The 27,569-nt window shown below is 47.3% G+C and overlaps 1 protein-coding gene across 11 annotated transcripts in view; it reads left to right on the forward strand.

The window, feature by feature from the left end:
- The window catches only part of ATXN7L1 (ataxin 7 like 1), a 251,977-nt gene that overhangs the window by 181,334 nt on the left and 43,074 nt on the right, over positions 1-27,569 (forward strand). For 5 of the 11 annotated variants that reach the window (XM_020888568.2, XM_020888569.2, XM_020888578.2 and 2 more), the window contains one exon: positions 23,234-23,456. In XM_020888568.2, the coding sequence (XP_020744227.2) occupies positions 23,234-23,456 (223 nt within the window). The other 6 variants (XM_020888576.2, XM_020888577.2, XM_020888572.2 and 3 more) reach the window with 6 other exon arrangements.

Below are 27,569 nucleotides of genomic sequence, written 5' to 3' on the forward strand. Positions count from 1 at the left end.
AGCCTATCCTGTCTTCCCTGAATGTGCCAATGCTTGTCAAACCCTGTGTCCTACTTTTTGGTTTAAAAAAAAAAAAATGGTCTCTGTGCTCAGAGGAGTCGCAAGGTACATGGAAATATTCTCCTCACTTTGTGTCATATAAGCCAGTGAATTTTCCTGCTGAGACTGTTCTGATTTACCCAGGCCCCATATGCTTTTCAGGCAGCATGGATGCAAATGTCCTGTGGTTACCAAAACAACCTCAAATAAACTGGTGGGAGGTGCCACCTGTGCATCACATCTAACCATAGAGCTTCTCCCACCAACACCAGCATGCAGATTTGATGAGACTTCACAACCTTGGCTGCCTTAGTGATATTCAACATGAAGTCCACCATAGCACCCAGCTTCCCTGCTGGTTGCATTTTCAGAGAGAAAGAAGGGAGAGAGGTAGATCCACAAAGTGGCAGCAAAACGTTCTAGGACTTTCTAATCATCCCCTCCTGACCTCTCCTCCTCTGCAGTCTATGTTCAGCATCTCTGTTCATGGCCCTGAGTGCTTAAATTCATCCCCATTCACTCCTACAAGCCCTGTGGCAAACTCATTAATATAACTTCTCAAAGAAAATGCCCCAAACCTACAATGAACCCACTCACATGTATCACAGGATCGTAATGTCACCCCCTATCAAGCTGGGAGTGTATCCACTTGGCACAAACAAAGGATTTGACAGTGGGATCCTTCATTTGGTCCATTTTTTCCATCAACCTCTGTAACAAAAGAACCTAGCAAAAGCGTAACCTTGAAACACACGTTGGAGATGAGATGCAGGCAGATCCCTTCTGCATGCGAGACAGCACATCTTGGAGATGCAAGCGGCATCATGTACAGCTTGCCAGGCCTGCTGGGGCATCCGCTCTGGCCTCTTGCAGCTGCTTAGACTGGGATTAGGTCAGGAGCCAGGGGTTAGCAGCTGGGTGTGCTAATGAAATCAAAGGAGGACAAGGTGCAGAGGGGGTGGAGGTGGTGCTTTGCATTGAAATAGTAGCTCTGGAATGCAGACTTCCAGAGCTCTCCCCACAGTGTGGAGAGGAACCCTCCCTGTTAGAGAGTTGCAATCTAAGAACTGAAAAACCGTGAAGATGGGAGTTTGAGAAAATCAGGGAAGATGATGTGCTTTTTTAATAAGACAGCTTTACTGCCTTTTCAGTTCTATCATTATGTGTTCTGGAACGTGATAGAGGCAAGCAAAGAGGACTGGGTTAGGAGTTAGGAGACCTGATGTTGTTGATGATTTGCAGTGTGGCCTTGGACATGATTTGTAGCCTCTCCAGAAATCTCAGTTTACTTGTCTGTGAAAATGAAAATAATTGCAGATAATAAAGCACCACACCAGCAGAGCCACTGTTCATGGGGCTGAGACCGAGGTTTCTCTGAGCCTCCATTTTCCTCCTTGTTAAATGGGGATAATCATACTGGCCCTGTAATTGTAGTGAGTGAGGAAGAGGACGAGTAAACCTTGGCGTTCTAAGTGAGAGGCCAGTCTCAGAATTCTGGGGTCGCTTTAAGAAGTCAGCTGTCAATCCGGGGTCGGCTGCTGTAGTGAGCCTCACGTTGCCCCAGCTGACCCTGCTCTGCAGGGAGCCCCTTCCCTCCCCCCTCCCGTCCCCTCCCCCAACCTCTTCCTCCCCTTGGCCTTCCTTTGTCTGGGAGGCTCCAAGCTGCCCATGCTGTTGTCCTGATCCATCAGGCAACTGCTGTGTTTCAGATCCCAGTGAAATATGTCTGTGTAGTTTGTAAGAAAATGTGGGTTCCTTTGGGAGGAAGGGGTTAGCCTTTACGTGGGTGTGCATACCCTCCACCACTGCGCTGGAGATCCCTGGAACCAGAGGAGTGACATTTACTCTCCAGAATCAACATGAACCTGGCCTGTGGTTAAAATAGTTTTTATAAACAACCTGTTTCTACCTACTCATTAGTTGTCACTAAACTTCTGGAGTGGGAAAGGGGCAACATTTTATTCTTCAATTCAGAGGCAGATGAGAGAGAGAGATGAAGAAGAAGGTGGGGCAGAGGTTAGATTTGAATCCATTCAGCAATTTCAAAATTCTCATTCTTACATTTGCACCCCAATTATCTTGGAATTCACTTTTCTCAAATCCTCAGATAATTCTAAAATTTGATCTGGTCAATTGTGTTGGTGTAAGAATGAGATAGGGCTTAATGCATTCTGGGAAAGAAACGAAAAACTTTGTTAAATATGTGACTTAAGCATTCCTTTTTATTTTATCTTGCCAAATGAAAATACTTCATTCACTGTCACCTGTAAGAGAATCCAGATTCCAGGCTGGATGAGGGAGGAAGGTGGGCCCCAGCCACCCTGACCTCCAGGAGAACGGGGAAGCCTTTCTGGGCACAGGCGAGAAGCAGCCCAGAGATGCGGGGCCTCCATTCGCTTCCTGCGTGGCTCATTCACTTGCTTCCTCTGTGGCTTGGTGGCCTTGCTGCATGAAGCAGGGAACTTGGAAGTCCCCTTCCCTGTCTCAAAACTTCCGCTCAGCACACCCCTTTTTTCTCCTTCAGGATTTGCCAACGTCCAAATTCCAGTGCTTGTATAGTCACCCCAGATGTGTACCAAGGTCTCAGCATTTGCAGAATCTCTGTGTCAATCTCTTAAGTTAAAGATGCTACAAGGAAGCACCCAGTTCCTTCTGCTAATAACCGCAGTTTGTCATGTGACACCCGCCCCTCCTCCCCATTTTCTGTGTAAACCCCCCACCCACCCCACCTTTGAACTGTCCTTTATCTGCCAAACATCTCCATTTCCTTCAAGGTGGTAATCTTCTGCTTTTGTTATTTAAGTTTGGTTGTCTTCTTAATTGTTACCCAATTGGTCTGGGGCTTGCATAAACAGTTAACAAAAACACGGCGCACGAGGCAGCCGTTTCGCTTTCTGGGCTTGTTGTTCTTGGCACTGGGTCAGTTCTATGAACTTCTGGTGTCCAACTGGTAGGACCTGAAACTCTGTGTTTAACAAGTGCCTGTAGTCAAAACAGTTGGCGTGTGCAAGCTCGGATAGCTGGTACTGACTGCAGCCGGCCAGCCGTTGGGTCCTGGGAAGTGCGGAACCCTGGACCCCCAATCACGGTGCTCTGTTTGAGGGCCGGGCTTTTGTTATTTAGTTTGGGAGGAGGGGGTCTTTTTTTTTTTCTTTTTCTTTTCTGTGATGACATCTGCTAATATGGATCGCTTCAGGTTCCAAAAGAACGTGTTTACAGTCGTCGTAGAATCAGATTAAGTTGGCAGCCCGAGTCTCACTGTAAGTGGTTTTAGTTTACATTTCTTCTTCTAGCAGGATGTTTTGCATAAATTTTGCTGATCCTGGGTTATTTATAGACTTTTTTGAAAAAAAAAAAAAAGAAAAAAACGGGGATGCCTGAGAGTTTTCTGTTCTAACTGTGGAAAGTGAAATTTGTTTCTGCAGCTAGAGAAATGGCCTGGCATGTGCAGCAGAAGGCTATTTTAGCTCTTGAAAATTAATTTCTCCAAGAGGTCACTTGATAACATTCCGGAGCGTCCCCTCCAGCTGCCGACATCAGATTCCCTGATAATTGTCTTAGGATGTGTTGTTTTCTTTTGGTTGGTCACAAACGGAGTAAAATGAAAGTAATGATGCCATTTCCTCTGGGACGCTCTGGGAGAGTGGATGCAGTGATTGGGTATTGTTTCAAACGTCCGAAATAGGTTCCTGGTGGTTGTTTTGTCCAACCCTGGGGAGCAGTGCAGCCGGCCCTGAGCCGGGCGGTGGGACTGGGGGAGGGGCTGAGGAAGTCAGCTGCTGGAAAGTGAGTTTCCAGTTTGTCCTCACCTAAATGACAGTAATACTCAGGGGTTTATAGTACTAAAATGATAATAATAATAATATTGAACGGCAAGACGGCATGTTAGCTAATGCACGATCTGTTTGATTTTCCTGGCCCTGGTGGCAGTGTCTTTGGGGACCGCGTGAGTGTTTGAATGAGAACTAAAGCTGGGCATGTTCAAAATCACTAAGGCAGCATTAGCACTCTATGAAAGGGCTTCCCATAATATTTACTAGAGCAGTTGACTAAAAATTGCTCTGCTTTGCCCACCGAGTGGCTGTGTAATTAGCTCCTGAGTGCGTACCTTGAGCACCTCCATCTCGGTGTCTGTGCTCCCAGAATTTGCATGGGTAAGTAGCATGTCCATCAGCGTAATGAGTGTGAAGTCCCCATCTAATGGTCCAGGAGAACGTGGCAAATGAGACACTTCATCGTGCCTCTGGTTAAATATTTTAAACCAAACAAATCGAAAGGGAGGGAGAAAACATCTCCTGGGCCTTGTGAAAGGCCTTCTGAGTAGGAAGGCTGTCCTGATCCAGGTATGTGGGTCCTTCTCAGACAGGTCCAAATCTCCCACTGCTCCACACCCCCAGCATCGCCAACTTACACATGAAGTGAAAATGGACGGGTGAAGTGGAAATTTCCAAGGTAGTGGCTGTGACATAGGCCAAGACGTGACATGGTTCTCACTGCCCAGGGCTGCCATCAGGGGATTCTTTTTCTCCTCCATGTTGCTCTCATCTGTGTGAAGAGCTGACTCATTGGAAAAGACCCCAGTGCTGGGAAAGATGGAGGGCAAAAGGAGAAGGGGGTGGCAGAAGATGAGATGGTTAGATAGCATCACTTACTCAACGGACATGAAGCCGAGCAAACTGTGGAGAGTGTGGAGATCAGGAAAGCCTGGAGTGCTGTGGTCCATGGGGTCACAAAGAGTCAGACATGCCTTAAGAGACTGAATAACAACAACAACAATATACAAGTGAGGTTGTTTGTATTTTGTGTCATTTTTTGGTCTCCTCTAACCTGGCAGACAGAGAAGGCAATGGCACCCCACTCCAGTACTCTTGCCTGGAAAATCCCATGGACGGAGGAGCCTGGTGGGCTGCAGTCCATGGGGTCGCTAAGAGTCAGACACGAGTGAGTGACTTCACTTTCACTTTTCACTTTCATGCATTGGAGAAGGAAATGGCAACCCACTCCAGTATTCTTGCCTGGAGAATCCCAGGGACGGGGAAGCCTGGTGGGCTGCCATCTGTAGGGTCGCACAGAGTCGGACACAACTGAAGCAACTTAGCAGCAGCAGCAGCAGAACCTGGCAGAGAATAAGGATGAGGCTTGCTATTCGTCTTCTACGGTTTAGAGCATGCCCTGTGCTTTCTCATGATAGCCCCACTGAGCTGGAGAGGGACAGGCCAGGCCCTTTGGTCCCAGTATAAAGATGTGGGCTTAGCCTGGACAGTGAAGCTGGGGAGCCAGAGCTCCAGCCCACACATATCCATCTTTCATCCACCTTCTCATTCATTGCCCCATCTGAACTGGGTGAACTGGCTACAATGCAGAGATTGAGAAACTCTTTGTTCTGATTTGATTCCAGTCTGCCTTTATGGATGGGACCCTGTTATACTCCCTATTTCCTCCTGTCTGTCAGGCTTGGGTGGAATTGGAAACCCACCTTTGAAGGCCTTAGGTTGGAGGTGTCTCAGATTGTGTGCTTCTCAGCCTGCAGTGATTATGGGTGCCCCCTCCCTACTGTATAGATAATCTCATGGCCTGAGTGAATGAAGAACCTTGAAGGGAACCCACAGGCGTTTGTGTTGGAGAGGATGGCAGTGAATACTGAGAAGTTTCCCAGCCATCCTCGCCCTTTGGCGTTTGCATTTGAATTGGCCAAACCCTCACATCCCGCCATCCTTGGGAAAAGGAAGGTGCTTTACGGCAGTTCAGCTGTTCTGTGCTGGAAGACCTGCCTCCTGGCAGCCTGAGTGCATCTATAGGTTTTTCCTTGACCTAACCGGCAGCTTTCTGCCAGTGGGAATGGTATCTTGAAGAGATTTATAGTAGTAATAATCATAATACTCTTCTTTTATGTTTGCATAGCCTGACTCGACTTTTAAACGTCTTTTACATGCCTCTCATCTCATGGACTCCTCCCTGTAGCCTTGAAGGGTAGATATTTTTAACCTCAGGACACAGAGGTTCTGGAAGGAGGGAGCCAGTATTCCGACTCCAGCTTTTGGACACCAGTGCTGCTTGTATTGGTTTCAACTGCCTAATGTCTATAGTTGGTTGCCAAAAAGGAGGGAAGTCTGGGAATTGGAAAATCCAGTTTTCTCCTTTTATTGTATTTCTTGTCAGTTATAAAGGCATATTTGATTGTTCACTGTGTGAAGCTCTGATAAGAGCTTTACACTTAGTCTTTCAACTGCTGGTAGCAGAAGGGCTGTTTTTAGCCCCATTTGTTAGTCATCTGTGGGATCTGTACCAATGAAGATGAAGATGTGTGGACCAGGTGACATACCTGCCCGGAATGGCAGATGGATCAGCAGAGTCACACCTCTAGAGTGCTGTTCACAGGTTGCTGTTACCCCAAGGGATGTATTATGTTGCGCACTTGGCCCTGTCCTCCTCTTCCATGTTATAAATGAGGATTTAGAAGAAGAATAGTCTTAGTGGCAGGATTATCCAATTTTTCAAGATTGGAGAGATTTAGGAGGAAGAACAATTACATTAATGAGTCAGAGTCCAGAAAGATCTCCAGAGGTCAGAGCAGTGGACTGATTCCAACAAGATGACATTTTTAAAGGACACCTGTGGATAAGCAGCTTGGCAGTGAAGAGTGTGAAATAAGACTTAAGGGTGATGTGGCTGTTAGAAATAAAAAATATATCTTGAGTGCCTGGTGGACTTAACAGGAGAACAATATACACAACAGACAGATGGGAGCTGCCCACCTATAATGGTCTCCCTTCTGAGTGGCACAGTTTAGGAAGGACGTGGGAGCCAAAGAGGACCCAGAGATCAGGAGAAGAGTGAAAATGACCTTTTGTGAGGAATGAGTTTAGAAGATGTCTGAGAGTATTTAGCCTGGAGAAGGAGATTTCAGGGAACAAAGCATTTGGCAAAGTGTCCATGGAAGGGGAACTGGACCGGTTTGGGGTGACCCCCATGGGACAGAAATGGAATTAATACTCAGGTGTTAACATTCAGGCAGAGGGGAGACTGTCCAGCAGCGGTGCTGCCTGGCCTAGGAGAGCCCAGGGCCTGTGCTGGAGAAGCCAGGCTGGGCAGTCCCATGGCTGCCACTCCTAGGAGGTGATGCCAGCCCTGGAAGGGGCCAGCAGAGGTGGCAGAGAAAGTTTACCTGTGGGTCTCTTCTTGCTCTGGAGGTGGGGGGTGGGGGGAGCCTGTGACTGTGTCCCAACGTCAAGGTCTAAGACCCGAGTCCCTTTGGTGGAAATGATGGCTGTGTCAGGGATGAGGGGGCTGGCAGAGGGAAGCTGTGCCTCAGCCTTCCACCTGTAAATAGAAGGGCATCATGCCTGGTAGGGGAAGGGGGGACTGGGTATTGTTTAAGACAGATTAACACTTCTTTGTGGACCTGAATTGTCTGTCTTAGAGTCAGTGCCTATCTGCTATCCTACTGGCCCCCTTAGTTATCTTAAGTTAAAAATTACTTCCTTTAAGTGATTCCAAGAAGAGTTTTAAATAAAGGCAACTGTCAGTGATTCTGAAACTGGTTGTTCTGTGTGTAGATTGTCTTGGCCCTTACTTTCAGCAGAACTTTGGGGTTTTTTGTTTTTGAGGTGAAATCCATATAACATAATACTAACCATTTTAAAGTGAACAGTTTGGTGGCATTGAGTACATTTACAATGTTGTGCAACCACTGCTTCTGTCTGGTTCCAAATGTTTCATCACTCCAGAGTAAAACTGCATACCCATTCAGCAGTTATTCTACTCCCTGGCCCCCCGCCTCAGTCCCTGGCAACCTCCAGTCTGCTTTCTGCGTCTGTGGATTTGCCTATTCCAGACATTTCCTATAAATAGAATGCACATAATACACGAGCTCTGTACCTGGCTTCTTTCATTTGCATAGGGTTTTCTGGGTTCATTCATATGGTAGCATGTATCAGTTCTTCATTTCTTTTTATGGTTGAATAGCAGTAAGATGGTGGCTCAGAGGTTAAAGCGTCTGCCTGCAATGCGGGAGACCTGGGTTTGATCCCTGGGTCGGGAAGATCCTCTGGAGAAGGAAATGGCAACCCACTCCAGTATTCTTGCCTGGAGAATCCCATGGACAGAGGAGCCTGGTGGGCTACAGTCCATGTGGTTGCACAGATTCGGACACGACTGAGCGACTTCACTTCACTTCACTTCAACAGTGACTTTATTTTGGGGGGCTCTACAATCACTGCAGATGGTGACTGTAGCCATGAAAGATGCTTGCTCCTTGGAAGAAAAGTTATGACCAATTTAGACAGCATATTAAAAAGCAGAGACATTACTTGGCCAACAAAGGTCCATCTAGTCAAACCTATGGTTTTTCCATTAGTCATGTATGGATGTGAGAGTTGGACTATAAAGAAAGCTGAGCACCGAAGAATTAATGCTTTTGAACTGTGGTGTTGGAGAAGACTCTTGAGAGTCTCCTGGACAGCAAGGAGATCCAACCAGTCCATCCTAAAAGAAATCAGTCTTTTAATGTTCATTGGAAGGACTGATGCTGAAGCTGAAACTCCGATACTTTGGCCACCTGATGCGAAGAACTGACTCATTTGAAAAGACCCTGATGCTGGGAAAGATTGAAGGTGGAAGAAGGGGACAACAGAGGATGAGATGGTTGGATGGCATCACTGACTTGATAGACATGAGTTTGAATAAGCTCCGGGAGTTCATGATGGACAGGGAAGCCTTCATGCTGCAGTCCATGGGGTCGCAAAGAGTCGGACACAACTGAGCAACTGAACTGAACTGATTATGTATATACTGCAATTTATTTATTCATCTACTGATGGACATTTAGGTTGTTTGAGCCATTTGGCTCTTGCTAATAGTGCTGTGGTGAGCCTTCATATACAGGAATTTGTTTGAGTACCTGGTTTCATTTCTTCTGGGTTTGTACTCTAGGAGAAGAATTCCTGAATCGTATGGTGATTCCATGTTCAACTTTTTGAGGAATCACCACACTGTTTTCCATAGAGGTTGTACCATTTTACATTCCCACAGATTGTGCCCAGTGGTTCCAATTTCTCCACATCCTCACCAACGCTTGTTATTTTCCGTTTTGGGGTTTTTTGGTTGTTGTTTTTATATACATAGTCATTCTAATATGTGTGAAGTGGTATCTCATTGTGGTTTTGATTTGAATTTCCCTGATGACTAATGATGTTGATCATCTTTTCATGTGATTATTGACCGTATGTGTATCTTCTTTGGAAAAATGTGTGTTCAGATCCCTTGCCCATTTTTAAACTGGGCTGAGCCTGCTTGTTTATACATATAAAATTTTATTTTTTATTTTTGGCTGTGCTGGGCCTTTGTTGCTGTGAGGGCTTTTCTCTAGTTGCAGCAAGCAAGGGCTGCTCGCTAGTCATGGTGCATGGGCTTCCCACTGCGGTGTCTTCTGTTGTTGCTGAATATGGACTCTAGAGCACAGGCTCAATAGTTGTGGCGCACGGGCTTCTCAGCATGTGGGACCTTCCCAGATCAGGGATCAAACCCATCTCTTGCATTGGCAGGCAGATACTTTCCCACTGAACCACCAGAGAAGCCCAGCCTTGCTGTCTGTGTGTTTAGAATTAAGGTTCTAAACTTGCTGCTCCTGAGGTGCCAGAGTAGTATATATGTTGCATCTTCTTTTTTCCTTTTTTGGCCTCCCCACTTGGCATGCAGAATCTTAGTTCCCCAACCAGGGATTGAACCTGCACCCCCTGCAGTGGAAGGACAATCTTAACTGCTTTATTGCCAGGGAAGTCCCCATCTTCTTTTTCTTTTTTAAAAGCATATTTGTTTATTTCTTTGGCTGTGCGAGATCTTAGTTGCCACACGTGGGATCATCAATCTTGTTTGCAGTATGCAGGTTCTTTTAGTTGTGACATGTGGAATATTTAGTTGGTGGGTGTGAACTCTTAGCTGGGGCATGTGGGATTTAGTTCCCTTACCAGGGCTCAAACCCAGGCTCCCTGCCTTGGGAGTTTGGAGTCTTAGCAACTGAATTACCAGGGAAGTCCCCATCTTATCTATTTCCTGAAAAGCTAGGCCACCTACTTATTACCTGGTACCTGAGATGAGGAGAGAAAACAGGATGAGAGAGGCAGGGGAAATATACCAGAAGGAGCAGAGGGTTCTGGGAGAGAGCAGCCCCATGGAAGCTGTGACATCTCTGTCCTCCAGGTCTTCCTGGAGCTCTCAGCAGACCATAGAAAAGTTATTCACAGATGTTTCTGGAAAGACTCAGGCTCCCAGGCCACGGGGCCTACCCTTTCATCTGTGTTTCTTCTGGGTATTGCAACATCCAGCAGGCCTCCTCCTGACAGTCCCCTGAGTGGGGGGAGTGTGCCTGTGAGCCCTTGACCCACTGGCCTAGGGTCTGGAGGCTCACAGGGTTACTCTTGGGAGCAGCCTGTCTCCAGCCCCCCTCCAGTGGGGCTGGGATAGGTGGGTGGTCAGACCACACTCTCTGATTCCCACTGGCTCCACACCAAAGAAATGGAATTATAGAAGCCAGTCCCGCCTCCTCAAGCAGCACAGCCCTCTCCAGCCAGAAGCAGGTTTTCCTATATTCTGGGAAGAAACTCTGCAAGAGGAGAAAAGGAAGCCTAAAGTTAGAGACCCAAAATCATGTTCTCCTACAATAATTCTCCTATGGGAGACTCTCTCTCTCTGGCTTTGGTTATATGGTCAAGCCGCTGGAGACAGTCCCAACCTGAGGTGGCCTTACAAAGGCCAAGTCAGCACTGCCCAGCTTATGTGTCACGGTCTGAGATGATGCTGTCTTCCCACAGTCTGAAATTCTCCAGTAGAGGCATACTTCTGCATCTTGGAAAGCTTTTGTGTCTTAAAGGTTTGTTTTTACTTCTTGCTAAAAGGGGTATACTCTTGTGCCAGGGTCAACTTAAGATTAATAGGCAAGTTTTACAAAGAAATGTTGCAAGCAACACAGGAGAGATCCTAGTAGAAGATAAAAATACCTAAAACACACTATACTGCTCTTTTTCTTTCTTAATAGAGGTAAAATTCACATAACAAAGTTAATCATCTTAAAGCCCTGAATTGTGGTTGAGTGGCACTCAGTCTGTTCAGTGTTGTGCATCCATCACCTCTACCTGACTTCAAAATGTTTTTACCACCCCTAAAGGAGACCCTGTACCCCTTAAGCAATCACTCCCCGCTCCCTGCTTCCCCAGCCCCTGGCAATCACTAATATGCTTTCTGTCTCTATGGATTTACCTATGCTGGGTATTTTGTATCAATGGAATCATACAACATGTGACATTCGGGGATCCATTGTCTTTTTTAGACATCCCCTTCCCCTGTCTCCCAAATCCACTGTCTCCTGCCAAGATCAAGGAATAAACTTTCTAAATATAAAGAATGAATAAAAACTCTCCACTTGAATTCACAGTAAAAATGTCCAAAAGTGTTTTTGGACAAAAATACAGAAGTATTTTTCGATCTTTATAATGACGTCTCTCCAAAGCCTAGTGCTGGGTATTGCAGTGGACTCTGCCCGTGAGGACGGACAGGCCCTGAGGGAAAGGAGAGCGGAAAGGCCTGAGGTTCCTGCAGGCGCGGGGACCAGGCCGGGCCAGGGGCCCACGCAACCTGCAGGGGCCATCGTGCAGTGGAGCTGCAGGAGGCACCCGGCCCTTCCCACCCAGTGGCTGCTCCGATCCTCCCCTGAGGACGCTGCCTCCTCCGACCACACCTCCTGTGAGTGCTGCTCAGGCAAACCCAAGTTCATCTGCCAAATTCAGGATACAGCCCTGGCCATTCCGGGCTTTTCTTTCTGCCTTTCCCTAATCGCATCTGGGCGTGCTCTCTTAAAGGGGAAGTCGTGCGTTCTGACTGGCCAGGGCCCTCAGCCAGGAGGCAGGAAACAGCTCCCACAGTCGCGCTGCCCAGCGTGTCAGTGGCTCAGCCTCCTTACCCAAATGGCCAGGCTGTCTCCCCTGGATGTGTAAGTGTGAGCGCAGGGCACACTTGCCACACAGGATGGCATGGGGCCGGGCCCAGGTCACAGCGGGCGGAGCGTGCTGTCAGCCCGCGATCCATTTAGCAAGTCCGAGGTTGAGCTTAGACGGTGCTCCTGGGCTGCGGGCTGGCGCTGGGACAGGGCTGAGGCATGGAGTGGGGAGAGGAGCTGCCTGAGAAAGAGGTCAGGAGTAGGAGGCTGGGTTGGGGACCAGTCTATTTTGGACAGGCCTTCTGGAGGCGCCAGCCTCGGGGCCTGGGGAGGAATAGAGTGGAAAATTTTCTAGTACACCTCTCCTAGCCCCAGGAAGCAGTGACACTGAACCTTACCAGTCCATCACCCCCACTTGTCTGCATTTATGTGCAGCTCCAACCACACTTGATACATTTATCTACTCACCACTGATTTTTCTTGGTAAAACACCACTCATTTTTATATGCAAACGTTGTTAAGAAATGTTTCGGGTCTCTTGCTCCACGTTAAAAATTGCTGGAAACTGGCAACCTGTGTTTTTCCTTCTTTGCTATTCGTGGATGGTCCTGGGTTCAGTGCGTGTGCACAGCAGGCCCTGAGTCCATATTGGCGGCCGGCTCGCTGGCGGACTGGCCGGTGCCCGAGCGTGGTTGGCAACACACCTGGCCTGGTTTCTAGCGGGTCTGGTTTCCCGTGTGCCCAGGAAAACCAAGGGAGGGCTCCTGCCCCCTCTTGCATAACCAGGGACTAACTCAGTGCCACAAGCAAGTGGCTAATGATAGTGAAATAGACCCTTGCTGTATTTTAGACTCCTTTCTACCCTTGGGTTTTGTTTGTATGGTGATGATGTTTGATCTTAAATCATGTGAAAAAAACAAACAAACTTTTCACTGAAATAATTCAGACCTTCTGCTCCTTCAAAAAAAAGGGGAGCAGAGGGAAAGAGAAAAGGGCTGGAGGGGGGAAAAAACAAGTGGTGTCTCTGCGCGCGTACATTGACAGGGCAAAGCCACACCCTATTTCAAGACAACTTCCTGTTTGCCTCTGCCAACTGCCACTCCAAGGAGAACAGAAATGGTTCCGTTATTAGTGGCTGCTTCAGGACCACGACAGCCTGCGGGTGAGTGGTTCTGAGTGACACCGCGGGCTTAGCAGTGAGTTGGGACTTTGCACCTTCTGTTGTAGAGACTGTGGCCTGCACTCCTGAAACTGAAGGTTGGTACAGATAGGAATCAAGCAGCCCTGGCCTCTCCTTATTCAGCCTGTGTTTTTAAACAGTGTGCCCCCAGAGCATTCTTATAAATGGAATAGTTTTAATTCAGGGGGCAGGGAGAAGGTGGAGAACTGCTCTCCCAGGAAACCTACTTCTTGGCTTTTTTTTTAAGTCTTCATTTTCAGGTATTAGGGGATTCGTATGAAGTTCCTACTGTGAGTTGTCACCAGGGCAACCACCTTCCATGTATTATCAATCCTTACAGGCTCATTTCTTCAACAGCAAATGCAGTGCATATCGGGGCCAGTCCCTGGGCTGAATGCCAGGGACAAGAGAGGGCGCAAGACACCTGCCCTTGATGCATCCAGTGACAGGACTCCTGGACCAGTGAACCAGCAATTACAACATGGGGCGTGTGCTCAGGTGGGGCCCTCAAGGTGCTATGGGGCACCTGCCCCGTTGTAACCGTATGACGTGGGCATTATTGTCCCCATTGTATAGGTAGGGAAACTGGGGCCCAGGGGGTTAAGTTCTTTGCCCGAGTCACAGCTAATGAGTGACAGAGCTGGGATATGAGCCCAGATCTTTCTGATTCCAAAGACAGCAGTGTTTGGTCCACATTTCCAATGACTCCTGAAGCTGGTGCAGAACAAGAGAATCACCTTGGAATCTTTTTTAAAATACAGGTTTGGGGGCCCTGGCCTTGCTCTCCCAAGAAGAGGAGGTCTGGGTGGCACTGAGCGGTCTCAGGTGGATGGTGGCCTAGGCACTTTCCCAGCCTCTCACCTTGGGATCCTCCGGCCCTTCCTTGAGGCATGGACCGCACATGCCTGAGATCAGGGCCAGGGATTTCAGTGTGCTTAGCCAGGGCACCTGGGTAAAGGCCACTGACGTTGCCTCAAGACAGTCTTGGGAAGATTCAGCCCAGCTGTTGAGGTATCTTAGACATTGGGAATCCCCCTGTCCTTGGGTCTTCCCGCCAGAGATACCCCAGCTTTGCCCAGTGTCCAGCTGTCTGCCGCTCCTATCCCCTTGGTGTCCCTGGGGCAGGGATGATGTCAGTTGCGTCATCTTAAGGGAGAATCCGACAGCTTATCATAAAGCTGGAAGCCGCTAGTTTTCCCCTGAACTGTGGTGGCACTGTTACCCTCATGTGACTTGCACAGTGGGTATGTTGGTGGATGGGGCAGAGATCACCCTGACGGAGGAGTTAATACCATACCGGTGGGACTTCTTGTCAACCCCTCCACTACTGTATTGGCTCTGGACACGTGGGAGCAGCTGGGGCAGTAAAAGGTGAGGATGACAGCTCTGTCCCCAGGGGCAGATGGGCTATACACTGGCCTTAAGTTCTTCAGCCCACCTCCCGTGGGAACCCTGTTCGCTACTCTCAGAATGACCAGGTGGTGGTCAACCTGGATCTGGAGATTGTCTCCTCTTCATGAGGGAACCCTCGGGCCGTGGCAGTGTCTGTCTTATCACTGCCATTGTATTTCAGTGCCAGAGAGATGCTAGGAAAGAAAAATGAGTGAATGAATGAGTGAACAAATGAGGCGCGACTCTAACATATGCTTTTCTCTCCTTCCTCCTGTTGAATTTGCAGCTGTTTTCTCCCCTTTTGGCCTCTCTGGTTAAGAATGTATTAGTGTTTGTTGTTGTTGTGTGTTTTTCTTTTTTCTTGTGTGGATTTAAAAAACAAGCTTAACAAAATCAGAGCCATCCTGTATCTTCCTTTTTCCTCATCTATCTATGTTATGTATCCGTATATATAGTAACAGATATATGGATACATATCTGTTTTATATTCCACTGCTTCCCTGCTAGTTCAGCTGATAAAGAACCTGCCTGCAATGCAGGAGACCCTGGTTCTATTCCTGGGTTGGAAAGATTCTCTGGAGAAGGGATAGGCTCCCCACTCCAGTATTCTTGGGCTTCACTGGTGGCTCAGCTGGTAAAGAATCCGCCTGCAATGGAGGAGACCTGAGTTTAGTCACTGGGTTGGGAAGATCCCCTGGAGAAGGGAAAGGCTACCCACTCCAGTATTCTGGCCTGGAGAATTCCGTGACTGTATGGCCCATGGGGTCACAGAGTTGGACACAACTGAGAGACTTTCACTTTCACTTTTCATCTGTTTATATATATATATATATATATATATATATATATATGTATAATGTTTCTTGTTTTTATAGAGTAATGTTTAGTGTTTGCAGATATTGGTGATATTTTTTATTTTCTTGTGAATTTGGGTAATACTGTCTCACACATTTCCTTAGGTTGAGATAACCCTCATACCTGTCCTTTTCAGTTATTTTATCATAGATCCGGTAGATTGTGGTTTTTTTTTTTTTTTTTTTTACTATTCTAAACAGTGCTGCTGAGACTATCTTTGAACTTTTCTTAGGGGAGGATATTTCCTTGAGGTCTATTTTCCAGACTAAAATTACCAGGTTACCAGATCAAATGCTGTGAATGCTTTTTAACTGCTGTCGTCAGCATGAGGTTGCTCTCGAGAGAACTGTCGTCCCTTGAAAGTACCCCCAGCAGTGTGTACATGTGTTTGTTTCCCCACTGGTCTACACTGCTGGGGGCGGTGGTGGTGGGGGTTTCTCTTTCAGCTTGGCTAAGTGTCTAGTGAGCATATCCTTGGTGGCTGATGGAAATACTTCAGGGCTCTGGAAAGTCCCTGGGACTCCCCAAATCCTACCCAGCAGTGCTTGATGCCAGAAATGTACACCTGAGTATACATAACTAATAGAAGAGAGGTGAAAGGGGGATGCTACTGAGAGGGAGAGGTAAAAAGCATCCCAAGTTATTTCTGACTTCAGCATTGTATGCCAGGCCAGCTCTGAAAATGGGAGATGCTTTGTCAAGACTCTTCCGAGAGGTTGGATGGCTTACGTGCGGAGAAGAAAGGGCATCCCAGAGGTACAAAAAGCATTGGTTCTGGGGTTAGGCAGGCCTGGGCTCTCCTTCCGACTGCCAAGGTCGGTGTGACCTTGGTCTTGTTTCATAATCTCATTAAGTTTTAATTTCCCCATCTGTAATAAGGAGGCTAACAGTACCACTTTGAGGGGTTGTTGGGTAGAGTATACATGAACTTGTAGATGTAAAAGCAGCTTGCTCAGTGCCTGACACAGGGTAGGCACCCAAAAGCACTGCTCCTCTTCCTAACTGAGTGAATGGGCACAGGGGAACCAGATGGTCAAGAAACAAATGCAGCCCTTTGGGGGGATTTGAGAGTTGGGCTGACGTGAGCAGTGTAGGCCCTGGCCCACAGTGCCTTTTGTCAAAGTGCCCCAACTGATGCGCATTGCCTGGATGGGTAGCAGGTGAAGAGAGGTAAAGAAGATCTAGTCTAAGCTAACTGGCAAACTGGTGACAGGCACCCCCGCTTGAAGGAACAGCTCCCAGCCACGCAGGCCCTGACAGCTTTTTAAAGAGCCTGCCCCCGCCCCCCGCCTCGACCTGAGGATGGACGGGGCTCCCGGGCAGCTCACAAGCACTCCCGACACAGCGGCTTGGCACGGTTCTGTCTGCCACTCTCCGCCTGCCTCGTCACTTGACTTTCCTGTTTCTTCATTTCCTCCCCACTGAGGAAGGCTGATTCAATATCCCCCTTCTAACCACCCCGGCACACTATATTTAGTGCCCTGCTACAACTGTGGCAGATGAGACCACAAGCTCACATGTTGACACCCTGCTCTCCACTTCCGAGTCTTCACAGACTTCCGACGGGTTTCCCAAATGCAGCCCGCCTCAGTGTCCACAGCTGTAAACTGGGGGAGTACCTGCCCCACTGCCTCACTGAGTGGTCACAGGATACAGCTAGGTGGTTCATCAGCCTGCATGATTCCCCAGGCTGAAGCCTGGGCTCTGCCCCTCACACTCCAGCTTCAGTTTACTTTTGGAAGTTCAGAGGAAAGCATCCTGATTCCAACTACTAAAGCAGATAGAATCCCTTGAGAAAATAGAACCCAGCAAATGATTTGCCAAACACCTGCTCTCAGATTTGGGGGCCGAGAGGGACTCGGCACTGTCCGAGGAGCAAGCCAGGAGCTGGCCTCAGGCCAAGCGACCTTACACAGGCGTGTCGGGCCACAAGTGACTGTGGTGTGTGCACACACTCTGTTGGGGGGCTGGGGGGAATTGACCCCTTAAACACCATATTGGAAAGTTCCCAATGAGTTCTTTCTAAAACTGATACAGGGAACCACATTGGGTGTTGGCAGCTGGCTTGGCCATTCATGAGGCGTCTGTGCTAAGGTTTTAAATGCAGGACATTGATGCTCTGAGTATAAAAATATCTCAGTGAATAAGCCTAGGGGGAGGGGAGGGTTTAGAATTTTTACTGAAGTAGAATCGCCTGAGAACCTGGTAGACTTTTCCCAGTGGAGAGTACAGGGAGAGAATTGTGGAGACACCAGGACTCCTCACATAGTGTCTGCCAGCCCCCTGCTCATCTGGTCTCTGGGATGGCACCCTGGATGGTGGCACCTAACCATGCACAGTGAAGCAGGTAGTCTTAGAACAGTCGGTGACAGAGACAGGGCTCCGAATTTCCTGTGATGGAAATGCAAAACAGTAAAAGGATTTGTTTTTTTCTTTGGTCCCAGGGTCCCCAACTCTTTGGGGTTGAGGTCTTAGGCTGTGGCTGGCTGATACCTTAAAAGCTGCCAATTAGGTGTTCCACCCCCCTCCCTGGGGCAGTCAGGTGCCCTGCTGAAATGCCCATATGCACTGGGGAGGAGAGGTGTGTCCAGCAGCCCTCTAGGTGCTCCCTGCCCACTGCAGCATCTACCAGGACTCAAGGTTACAGAGGCCAGCCTCTGAAGACATCCCCAGGTGTAGTGTTTCCTAGCTCCATGAACTCAGTCAGCTGGTCTCTCTGATCTCAGTTTCTTCTTCTATAGAACTGATATAATAACTGTACATCTCTCAGAGTGTTGTAAGAACTCAATACTATAAGAGAATCCAGGTGTTTCATAGAGTTCTTCTTTCATAGAATTCTTTCCATTGGCACATGGAAAAATCTTAGTAAGTTATTATTATTTTTGGTCAAAGGACAAAAAGGGTAAGAGCAGAGGTTGTTGGTCCAACATCAACCACTGAGACTGTTATTGATGTAGCGGACACTTAATTCTGCATGAGTGTCTTGACAGTGATTTCCTGTTTTCACTTGGGTAGGTAACTGGTACTCACAGTCAGCCTCAGCACAATAGATTGGTTTGGTCTTTCTGTTCCATAGTCTAAAAAGAAATGTGTTTTAAGAACTACAGCCTTTTTCACTTTGGGAACGACACCTCAAAGAAATAATCCTCAATGACTTTTTAACTAAATTGTAAAAAAAAAAAAGAAGAAAGAAAAAAAAAGTCAGACAGGAAGTAGTAAGAGGAAAAACTAAGTAGTCTACAACATGTCAGTGATTAAGTATTCTCCAGGCAAGAACACTGGAGTGGGTAGCCATTCCCTTCTCCAGGGGATCTTCCTGACCCAGGGATCAAACCCAGGTCTCCTGCATTATAGGCAGATTCTTTATTGTCTAAGCCACCAGGGAAGCCCTAATTAAATATTACCTAACCATTTAAAATGACATACATATGGGAATTAGAAATATATAAGTAGAATAATGTAAGTTGAAAAAATAATCCAAGGTATCGATTGATTGCAGTTTTGTTGATGCATCTATATATATGAACAAAGAATGAGAAAATTTGGAGGAAAAGGATTTTTTTCTCTGAGATTTATCAATAGAATACTTTAATAGCGGGTAAAAAATACAATGTTCTTTAAACTGTTTCTGGGCAAAGCAAATGTAATTAGAATAATTATAGGGATCCACCTGAGGCAATCCTTTGACCAAAACGAGGATGGGGGGGGTGAAGGGTAGGGGTGGGGATGAGTAAACCCAAAGTAGGTGAGTTTTTGTATCAGAATGATTGTGATGTAAATATAGAACACTTTACCCAAAGATGTTCCACCTGCCTGGCAACATCTTTCTACAAGAAACTAAGACTGTCTTTCCCATCACCAGCCCACCCACTTCTCCAACAAGGTTGTCACAGACTAGAGAAACAGATTGGATAGGTATTACATCTTTCTGAAAAATCTACTCAAAAATCTACTCTGCCCTACCCAAACATCAGTGCTACCCATTTTCAAAAGTTTACCCAAATGAAGTAAGTGTGATGCTTATCTTCTAAGTGAAGCTCCAATCACTTTGACACTGTTTCCCCACTTACATAGGCTTTGTCACCTGCACTATGGCTGGTAAGCTCCTTCTCAAAGCTGAAGGGACAGAAGTACAGGTCTGTTTGTGGAATACCTTGAAGATGTGACAGATTTAATTCCCTCTGATCAACACGGGACAGTTTTGCAAATAGGAAACACTGCTTCAATCTCTTTATTATGATACAGAAATCTCCCAGTTAAAATAAAAGGAGGGTGAAGGGCTGTCTTCCAAATTTGATGAGTATTCTCTTGTATACAATTTGTTCTTTCAGTTGGCCATTCAGGAAAAAATTATATGGCTTCCCTCATGGCTCAGATAGTAAAGAATCTGCCTGCAGTGTGGGAGACCCTGGGTTCAATCCCTGGGTCAGAAAGAGTCCCTGGAGAACGGAATATATATGTGGACTGAGCACGCACACACACACGCGCGTATGTGCTCAGTCGCTTCAGTCATGTCTGTCTGTGACCCTATGCACTGTAGCCCACCAGGCTCCTCTGTCCATGAGATTCTCCAGGCAAGAATACTGGAGTGGCTTGCCACACTCAAACCCACATCTCCTGTGTCTCCTGCATTGCAGATGGGTTCTTTACCCACTGAGCCACGTGGAAAACCTATATGTGTATTGTGTGTGTGTGTGTGTGTGTGTGTGTGTGTGTGTGAGCATTTTTCTCTCTTAGAGAAGAAAAAGCTTATCTATTGGTTTAATTTTTCTGTAAGTTTAGTAGCAGAATGTTTTGGCAGGGTCAGTAATTGTCATTCTCTGGGGGTGATCTTGTAATCACTGATCTGGCCCATTCATTTGTCCTTAAGGTCACTCTTCCTTCTGATTTATCTTGCTCACTTGTATTATTTCAGCTCTTAGTTTAACAGAATAAAAACTCTCTTCATTTTGAAGGTTTATCTCCCCCACCAGAACAGAGGAATATTTCTGCACATCCTTTCCCCCCACCCCTTCTACCAGCTTGAGTACATGAGTGCAAATGAGTGAATAAAGTCTGCAGAAAAATCCAAAGCAGTAGTGGTGAAAATCAAGTCTTTTTTTTTTTTCCCATTTATTTTTATTAGTTGGAGGCTAATTACTTTACAACATTGCAGTGGTTTTTGTCATACATTGAAATGAATTAGCCATGGATTTACATGTATTCCCCATCCCGGTCCCCCCTGCCACCTCCCTCTCCACCCGATCCCTCTGGGTCTTCCCAGTGCACCAGGCCCGAGCACTTGTCTCATGCATCTTATTTTAGTTTTGGAAACTTCTGCCAATAGAAAAAATTGCTAAACAAGACATTTCTGAGGGGCAGAAACAGCTATGAATTTGAAGTGCGAAGGCTTGGTTCTGGTCTTAACCCTGCAGACTGGTAACTGGTAACCTCTCTCACTGATAACCTTATCTGTCAACAAGCAGATCAAATGAGCTGATTTTTTAAGACTCAGTTCTAACCTTCAGTGATTCTAAGTCCTGCACTTCCTAATTTCTTGGCTTCGCATCTTGGTCACAGTACACCCCATTTCCTGCCTTCCTGAGAAGCAGCTCAGTCCCTGCCCACAGCATACAGGCCCCATTCCTCTCACAACCATTGGCCCTGACCTTGGCTAGTCACCTTGTGCTCCCTGGGTCTTTGGCCAGTCAGCCATGAGGAGGGTGGAGATGGCTGGCTGCTTCCTGCATGTCTCACAGGGGTTGTAAAGGCCGGTGCAATTTTACAAAAGATGAATTCCTCCAAGGAAGATCCCACCTGAGTAAGATATTTCAATACTTTAGCTGTAATTATTGCTATAACATTCCGGAGTCACGAGAGATGGGAAGAGAAGGAACAGGTGTAAGAGTGCCTTGTATTCATGATAATGGAGTGGAAAGAGGCCTTCAAGGCCATCGAGGGACCCACTTCATTTACAGAAACAGGCATGGAAACTGAGCAAGTTTATTAGTGAACTCCAGGTCATAAGCCTAATAATGTGATTTGGTTGGAATTGGAGCCTGAATCCCCTGGCTTTCAGCCCAGGGTCCTCTCTTTTACATCAACACAGAGGTCCTAAAACTCTTGGTTTCCAAATCCTTCAGTGTGATGCCTCTGGGAACTACACATGTATGCAAGGCCTCTTCTTGATTCTGTGAAGAAAGACTCCCCAGTAAAGTTACTCAGTGCAGGCAACCTGTGAACCCTGGTCAGGCAAAAAACACCCAACAATCAGATGATCCTCCAAAACCCACTTTCCCCTCCCAGTTCCCACTTCCTCAGAGGACTAGAGTCAGTCTGCTTGGTGACAGCTTGGCAGCCTGCTGGGACCAGGGAGCACAGAGAAGCCCCAAAGACTTGTGCCTGGCAGTCAGAGTCAGTCTGGCTTTCTTTTCCTGGTCAGAGTACCTGGAATAGCGGCCAGAAATATCTTGCTAATGAGAAAAACCTGAGACTCAGGTTGGAGATGGAGGGACAGTGGGATCTGCCACCTTTGCGCTCATCTTGTTCGTTATCGCATTCAACTCAGATGTCCAGCTTTTTGATATCTGGTCTTTCACATTAGCATATCTGTTATAATTTCATTTATTTATTTTACACATAGTAATTAGGCACTAACTGTTACATATGTGGGACTCTGTAGTAGGTAAGAGGGAGCCAGAAGGGGCTTAGGATTTCAGAGCATTTGTCTTTTGGGGGGTTCAGGATTCCTTCCTGTACTTGTGTACAGAATTTGGGGGCATTTTTCTTGGGAAGGGGTCTTTAATGTTTGTCGAATCTGTTACCCTATCACAGATGGGAACCACTGTAGTGGGTATGCACTAGAGCTCTGCCTCGGGTACCTGCTCTCCTGGTTAGCATCCTCATCCCACCCGTCGAGTTGAGGCCACAGATGACTGAGGGTGGACAGGTGGGGCAGGTCTGGTGTCCCTGGAACCCCAGGAAGCTGGACCTGGCTGCTCAAGTCCAGGCCCTGCTCCTGTGGATTCTGCCTCCATTGTTACATGCTCCTGCAAGTCCTCACATGGCACCTGTGGCTCTGGGCCTCAGCGAGCCCTGGAGAGGCCACAGGGACATGTGGACAGATGCTTGGCCACCTCCCAGATCTAGAGGACCCTTTCATTCAGCCCTGCAGGCCCTCGTGATTTCAGTGCTCCCACTAGGGTTCTTCCCAAGTGGCACTAGTGGTAAAGAACCTGCCTGCCAGTGCAGGAGACATAAGAGATGCAGGTTCGATCCCTGGGTTGGGAAGATCCCCTGGAGAAGGGAATGGCAGCCCACTCCAGTATTCTTGCCTGGAGAATCCCATGGACAGGGGAGCCAGGCGGGCTGCAGTCCATGGGGTTGCAAAAAGTCGGATATGACTGAAATGACTTAACATGCACTAGGGGTCAGGTTTGAGAAATTTCTGTTGGCTCTCTTAAAAGTCTTACCCTCCTCACTGCCCTGAGGGACCCTGTGGCCTCTGAGTGGCTGTCTGAGGATGACCAGGGTTGTGTGGTTCTCTCACTGTGCCCAGGTAACATCTGGCATCCCCTCTCTGTTCCCATCCATGAAAATGATTTTGGAGGATTGCCTGGTAAATGCCTCCAGTGAGAACTGTGGTGTGAGTGCAGTGTGCCATATGATACAGAAATTCAGAAGGTAATCACCACTAGTTGGTGGGATAGGATGTCAAGCAAACTGTAGTCAGAACGGAGGCTCCAGGGGCCAACACTGCAAGATCAGCATTCTGCTCTCTGCCTGTTGTGTATACCAGCATGCATGTGACTCACTTGCTACAGATGACGTGCTGAGTTCTATTCTTTGTTCCCCTGTAGAGAGAAGACACGGTTCAATGTGTAGACCTTCTCCATCTCCGGCATCTCCACCCTCCAATTCCAGGACATCACTAGTACAGGTGAAAACAAAAGCCTGTCTCAGCGGCCATAACTCTGCCAGCAGCTCCTCAAAGCCATTCAAAACGCCCAAAGACAATCTACTTACCTCCAGCAGCAAACAGCACACAATCTTTTCAGCGAAGGGATCAAGGGACAAACCATGGTGAGTGTCGGGTGGGTGCTGACGGCTGGCTGACTGTCTCGCTGCTTGTCCCTGTAACCACAGGAAGCTGTGCTTACCCATTGTCTTTGTTCCTGGGCATCCTGTCCAGGAATTTCGGGAAGTGGGGAGAGAAGGGACAGAAAACCATCGTGATGGGATAAGAAACCTAAACACTGGAGAGAACCGGGAACCTTAAAGGACTGTCTGCCTGACGGGGATTTTTTCCACTCCTGAGAGCTGAGGCACGTTGTGTCTAAGAAGAGAGTAAACAGAGAAATACTCCTCAGTTATACGGTCACCTCTCAATTTTCTGCCCCAGTGAAGAGAAGTGTTGGTATAAATAATCAAAACCACAGCCAGTCCGCGCAGCGGGGAGTGAGGCCGTGGCTCTGCCCAGGGCCCTGGAAGGCAGGCCTCCCCCACAGAGCCCCCATCACAAGCAGCCTGGTCTCCGCTCCGTGAAGTAACTGCCAACAGAGGCAGGTAATTGGGAGCTGACCACAGGAGGAAGAGAGGAAATCCAAGGAGAATGTCGCCTCTTTGATGGGGTGGGAGAGGGCTGGCTGCAGGTGACTGAAAAATCAGAGGCTTTTAATTCACTTTTTTTTATCTCCATCTTTACGGAAAAGTCAGGAAAGGTTACCTGTGGAATGGACAGATAGGAAACCAAATGGAAAACGAGGACAGGAAGCAGGAGATGAGTATCTTCAAATGCCAAGAGCCCTTAGGGACCGGCTTAGTACAGAGCCTCCAGCCTTATCTTGCTGGCCTGGTGAAGGCAGATGAGGGATAAGTATGGAGATTGTTCATCTATTTATTTAAAGAGGAAGAAGTCTTCTGTTAATTCATGCTAGTTAATTGCACTTACGTTCATAGCTGGGAAAGCTGTGGACGAAAGTCATCATCAAGTGGTTTGTCACTGCACGTGGGAAATTATGATGACTTTGTAAAGAGCTAGTTGTGCCAGATCAACTGGGGAGCCTCTCACAACAGAGAAGAAGGGTTCAGACATGGCTGTCAAGAAGGGGAGTCACCTGTCGTGCAGCCATGGTTCACAGCCAGGCTTTGTTCTCTTCCGAGTGTTAGGATCTCCATGCTGTAGGATGTGACTGTAACTGGTTAGGGAAGACCTAGCCTATGAGTGATACTGGTGGCCTCTGGGCCTGCCTGCTGGTCGCATAAGTGTCCCTCTGGTGGTGACCTCAGAGAGCACCTGAAAGGTTGTTTGCCAAGGCATCATCTGGTGTCCTAATGTAAGTGCTTCCTGAATCACTGCCTGTATACAGATCTCAACTGGTGACCTTGGGCAAGTGGCTCGATCTTTGTGTGCCTCAGTTTTCCTCATGCGTAAATGAGGAATGTGGTTAATGATATCTCTGCCCCACGGGATTTTGTCTATCCCCTTGAGGATGGCTTCCCTTGTGGCTCAGCTGGTAAAGAATCCACCTGCAATGCAGAAGACCTGGGATCAGTCCCTGGGGTGGGAAGGTCCCCTGGAGAGTGGAGAAAGGAAAGGCTACCCACTCCAGTATTCTTGCCTGGTGAGTTCCATGGACTGTGTAGTCCATGGGGTCGCAAAGAGTTGGACACAGTTAAGTGACTTTCACGTTCATGAGGATGTAGTAATCTAAGTTTTTTTTAAAAGCAGCAGGTGTGATGTCTGGATTTGGGCACACATTCAATAAATATTTGATGATCATGTTATCATTATCACTATTGTCACATATGCCAAAGGACAGAACTCCTATAACCAGGGATACAGGTTGAGAAGAAAAATCTCCTGGTAAAAGCAGAGAAGTGGTTCTTCAGACTCAGACTGAAGTTGAAAATGGAAAAAGATAACCATTGATTCAGAGTCTAGAAATGAGCTCTGGAGCAACTAAATGAGGGAAACTGGGACAAGGCTCATGGGGAGTAAGTTGGGAGGAATCTTGGGGGTCACAGATCACAGTGTGAATGCTGTAAATGATAAACATGGTCCTAAAGGGCGAGACACAGCACCAAGGATTCTCCTAGGAAACAAGGCTTCAGGGGGACCACTGGCATTAGATCAGCCACCACGTTTGGGTCACACCAACTAGCCTGCACTTATGAAGCCCTGCTCTGGGCAAGGCCCCTTCACCTAGAGACAGGAGGTGGTTTTGAGAGAATCTGAAAATACTAGACAGGGTCCAAAGAAAGAATATCAAAAGAGTTGCAAGGAGAGAAATAGCCATTCTGAGAAAAGGACTCCAAAAACTACTGCACTGACCTTGTGTGAAGAGCAGAAAGGTCCTGGGTGACCCTACCTGACTGCAAGTAGGTGGGTATTCTAGACAGATCAAGGGATGCAGTACCAGTGAGGCTGAGCGTTCTGACTGCTCTCATCTCTGGTCAGTCCATCCCCTGCCCACCAACACCAGCGAGGTGTATCGGAGGCCTGGGAATAGTTGATTTGGCGGCTTCCAGGGCCTATCTCAGTTCAGGAAGGCTTCCCTAGAGGGCTGTGTGGAAGAAGCACTGGCCAACAGACAAGAAAAGCCAGTTTAAGTCCCAGCTTGGCCACTAACATTCTGCATGACCCTAAACAAGTCACTTAACTTCTCTAAGTCTTATTTTCAAGCCTGAATATTTTGTAATTTTTAATTCACAGTCCCCAAAACTTCTCCAAGTTTCTTAATCATCTACTGAGTTTGAGTTAGACTCTCAGCCCATTATATACCATAGATCACATTCTAGTGGGTGCCTGAAGTGAGGAGAAAGCAGAGGCAAGGCTGAGTCCCCGTTTAAAAGCCAAACACCTACCTCTAGAAGGAGGTTTATCTATAAACACCCTCTACAAACTGACTGCAAGCCCCCTAATCCAATCGTGATCATTTGATACTATCCCCTTGCTCTAGCTTCCCCGCCATGTCTCCCCTTGGTCCCCTTACCTAAAACATCCATCCATCTTTATTCAGTTTAACATTTAATGAGCACCTACTGTAACACTATGTCCCAGCTCTGTAGTAGCCCCTAGGAATGTACAGGGCTTGTCACCTGTGGCACCTTCATGCAAGCTAAAAAAAAAAAGCCTGGATACAGCCCTGGACCAGAGAGCACAGTTGGCTAATGGCCATCATCCCTTACTCACTTCCTCAGCCTGACATCTAGTACAGTGCTCAACCTGCACAACTGTACACTGTGCCTTGGTGATACAAAATGAAATAAGACACACTGTCACAGGAAGTCTGTAAAAGGAAACATGAGCCAACACAGAGCACAGTGTGATAGGAGCTAAGACTTTGGTGGCACAGAAGAAGGGCACCTAACCCAGGCCGAGGACTCAGAAAAGGTTTTTCAGAAGAGGCCATACTTGAGCTGAATTTAAAGAATAAATAGGAATTAAACTAGACAAAGAAAACTGGACTAGAATGGTAAATCTTATATTGATATAGGTATGTATGTATATGTATATATGTACACACACATACATTTATAAATCTAATAATATATTTTTAACTACAATTTTTTAAAATTTTTTTTTTTTTTTTCTTTTTAAGAAAATGGGGATGGTGTCCTAGGCAAAGGAAACAGAACATACAGACGTACTTGCTTGTCAGGAGAGGCAGGTGATGAAACTGAATAGGTGAATGAGGGCCAGATTATAAAATTCCTCTGTATGAGCTAAATTCGGGAGTTTGGGCTTCACCCTGAAAGCTGCATGGAGCTGTGAGAGGGGTGGTTTTAAGGTGTAGTAAGATCCCCATGGCAGCAGCATGAAGGTGGCTTGAGGGGCCACAACAGGGAAGATGCTTTTGTATGACCCCGGTGGGGCGTGATGACAGCCTGGACCCAGACAGCAGCAGTGGACATGAGCGGGAGGGAGCAGGTGAGAGGTGCTGAGGAAAGCTCCACAGGACTTGGGGCTGGTTGTGTTAGGGTTTGTAGTACAAAGCAAGAATTTAGGGTAATGTTCCTGGCTTGAATAGCTGAGTGACTGGTCCTGCCACTTCCTCAAGGGAAGGACAGAAAGGACCAGAGTCTAGGGTGGGGAGGAAAGGAGGAGTTCAGCTAGGGAGTCAGTGGAGTTTGAGAAACATCTGCGTGGAGATGTCTGCTGGGTATTGAGTGTCTGGAACCAGAGATCGGGAA

Source organism: Odocoileus virginianus, chromosome 1, assembly GCF_023699985.2.
Source record: "Odocoileus virginianus isolate 20LAN1187 ecotype Illinois chromosome 1, Ovbor_1.2, whole genome shotgun sequence".
Taxonomy (NCBI): domain Eukaryota; kingdom Metazoa; phylum Chordata; class Mammalia; order Artiodactyla; family Cervidae; genus Odocoileus; species Odocoileus virginianus.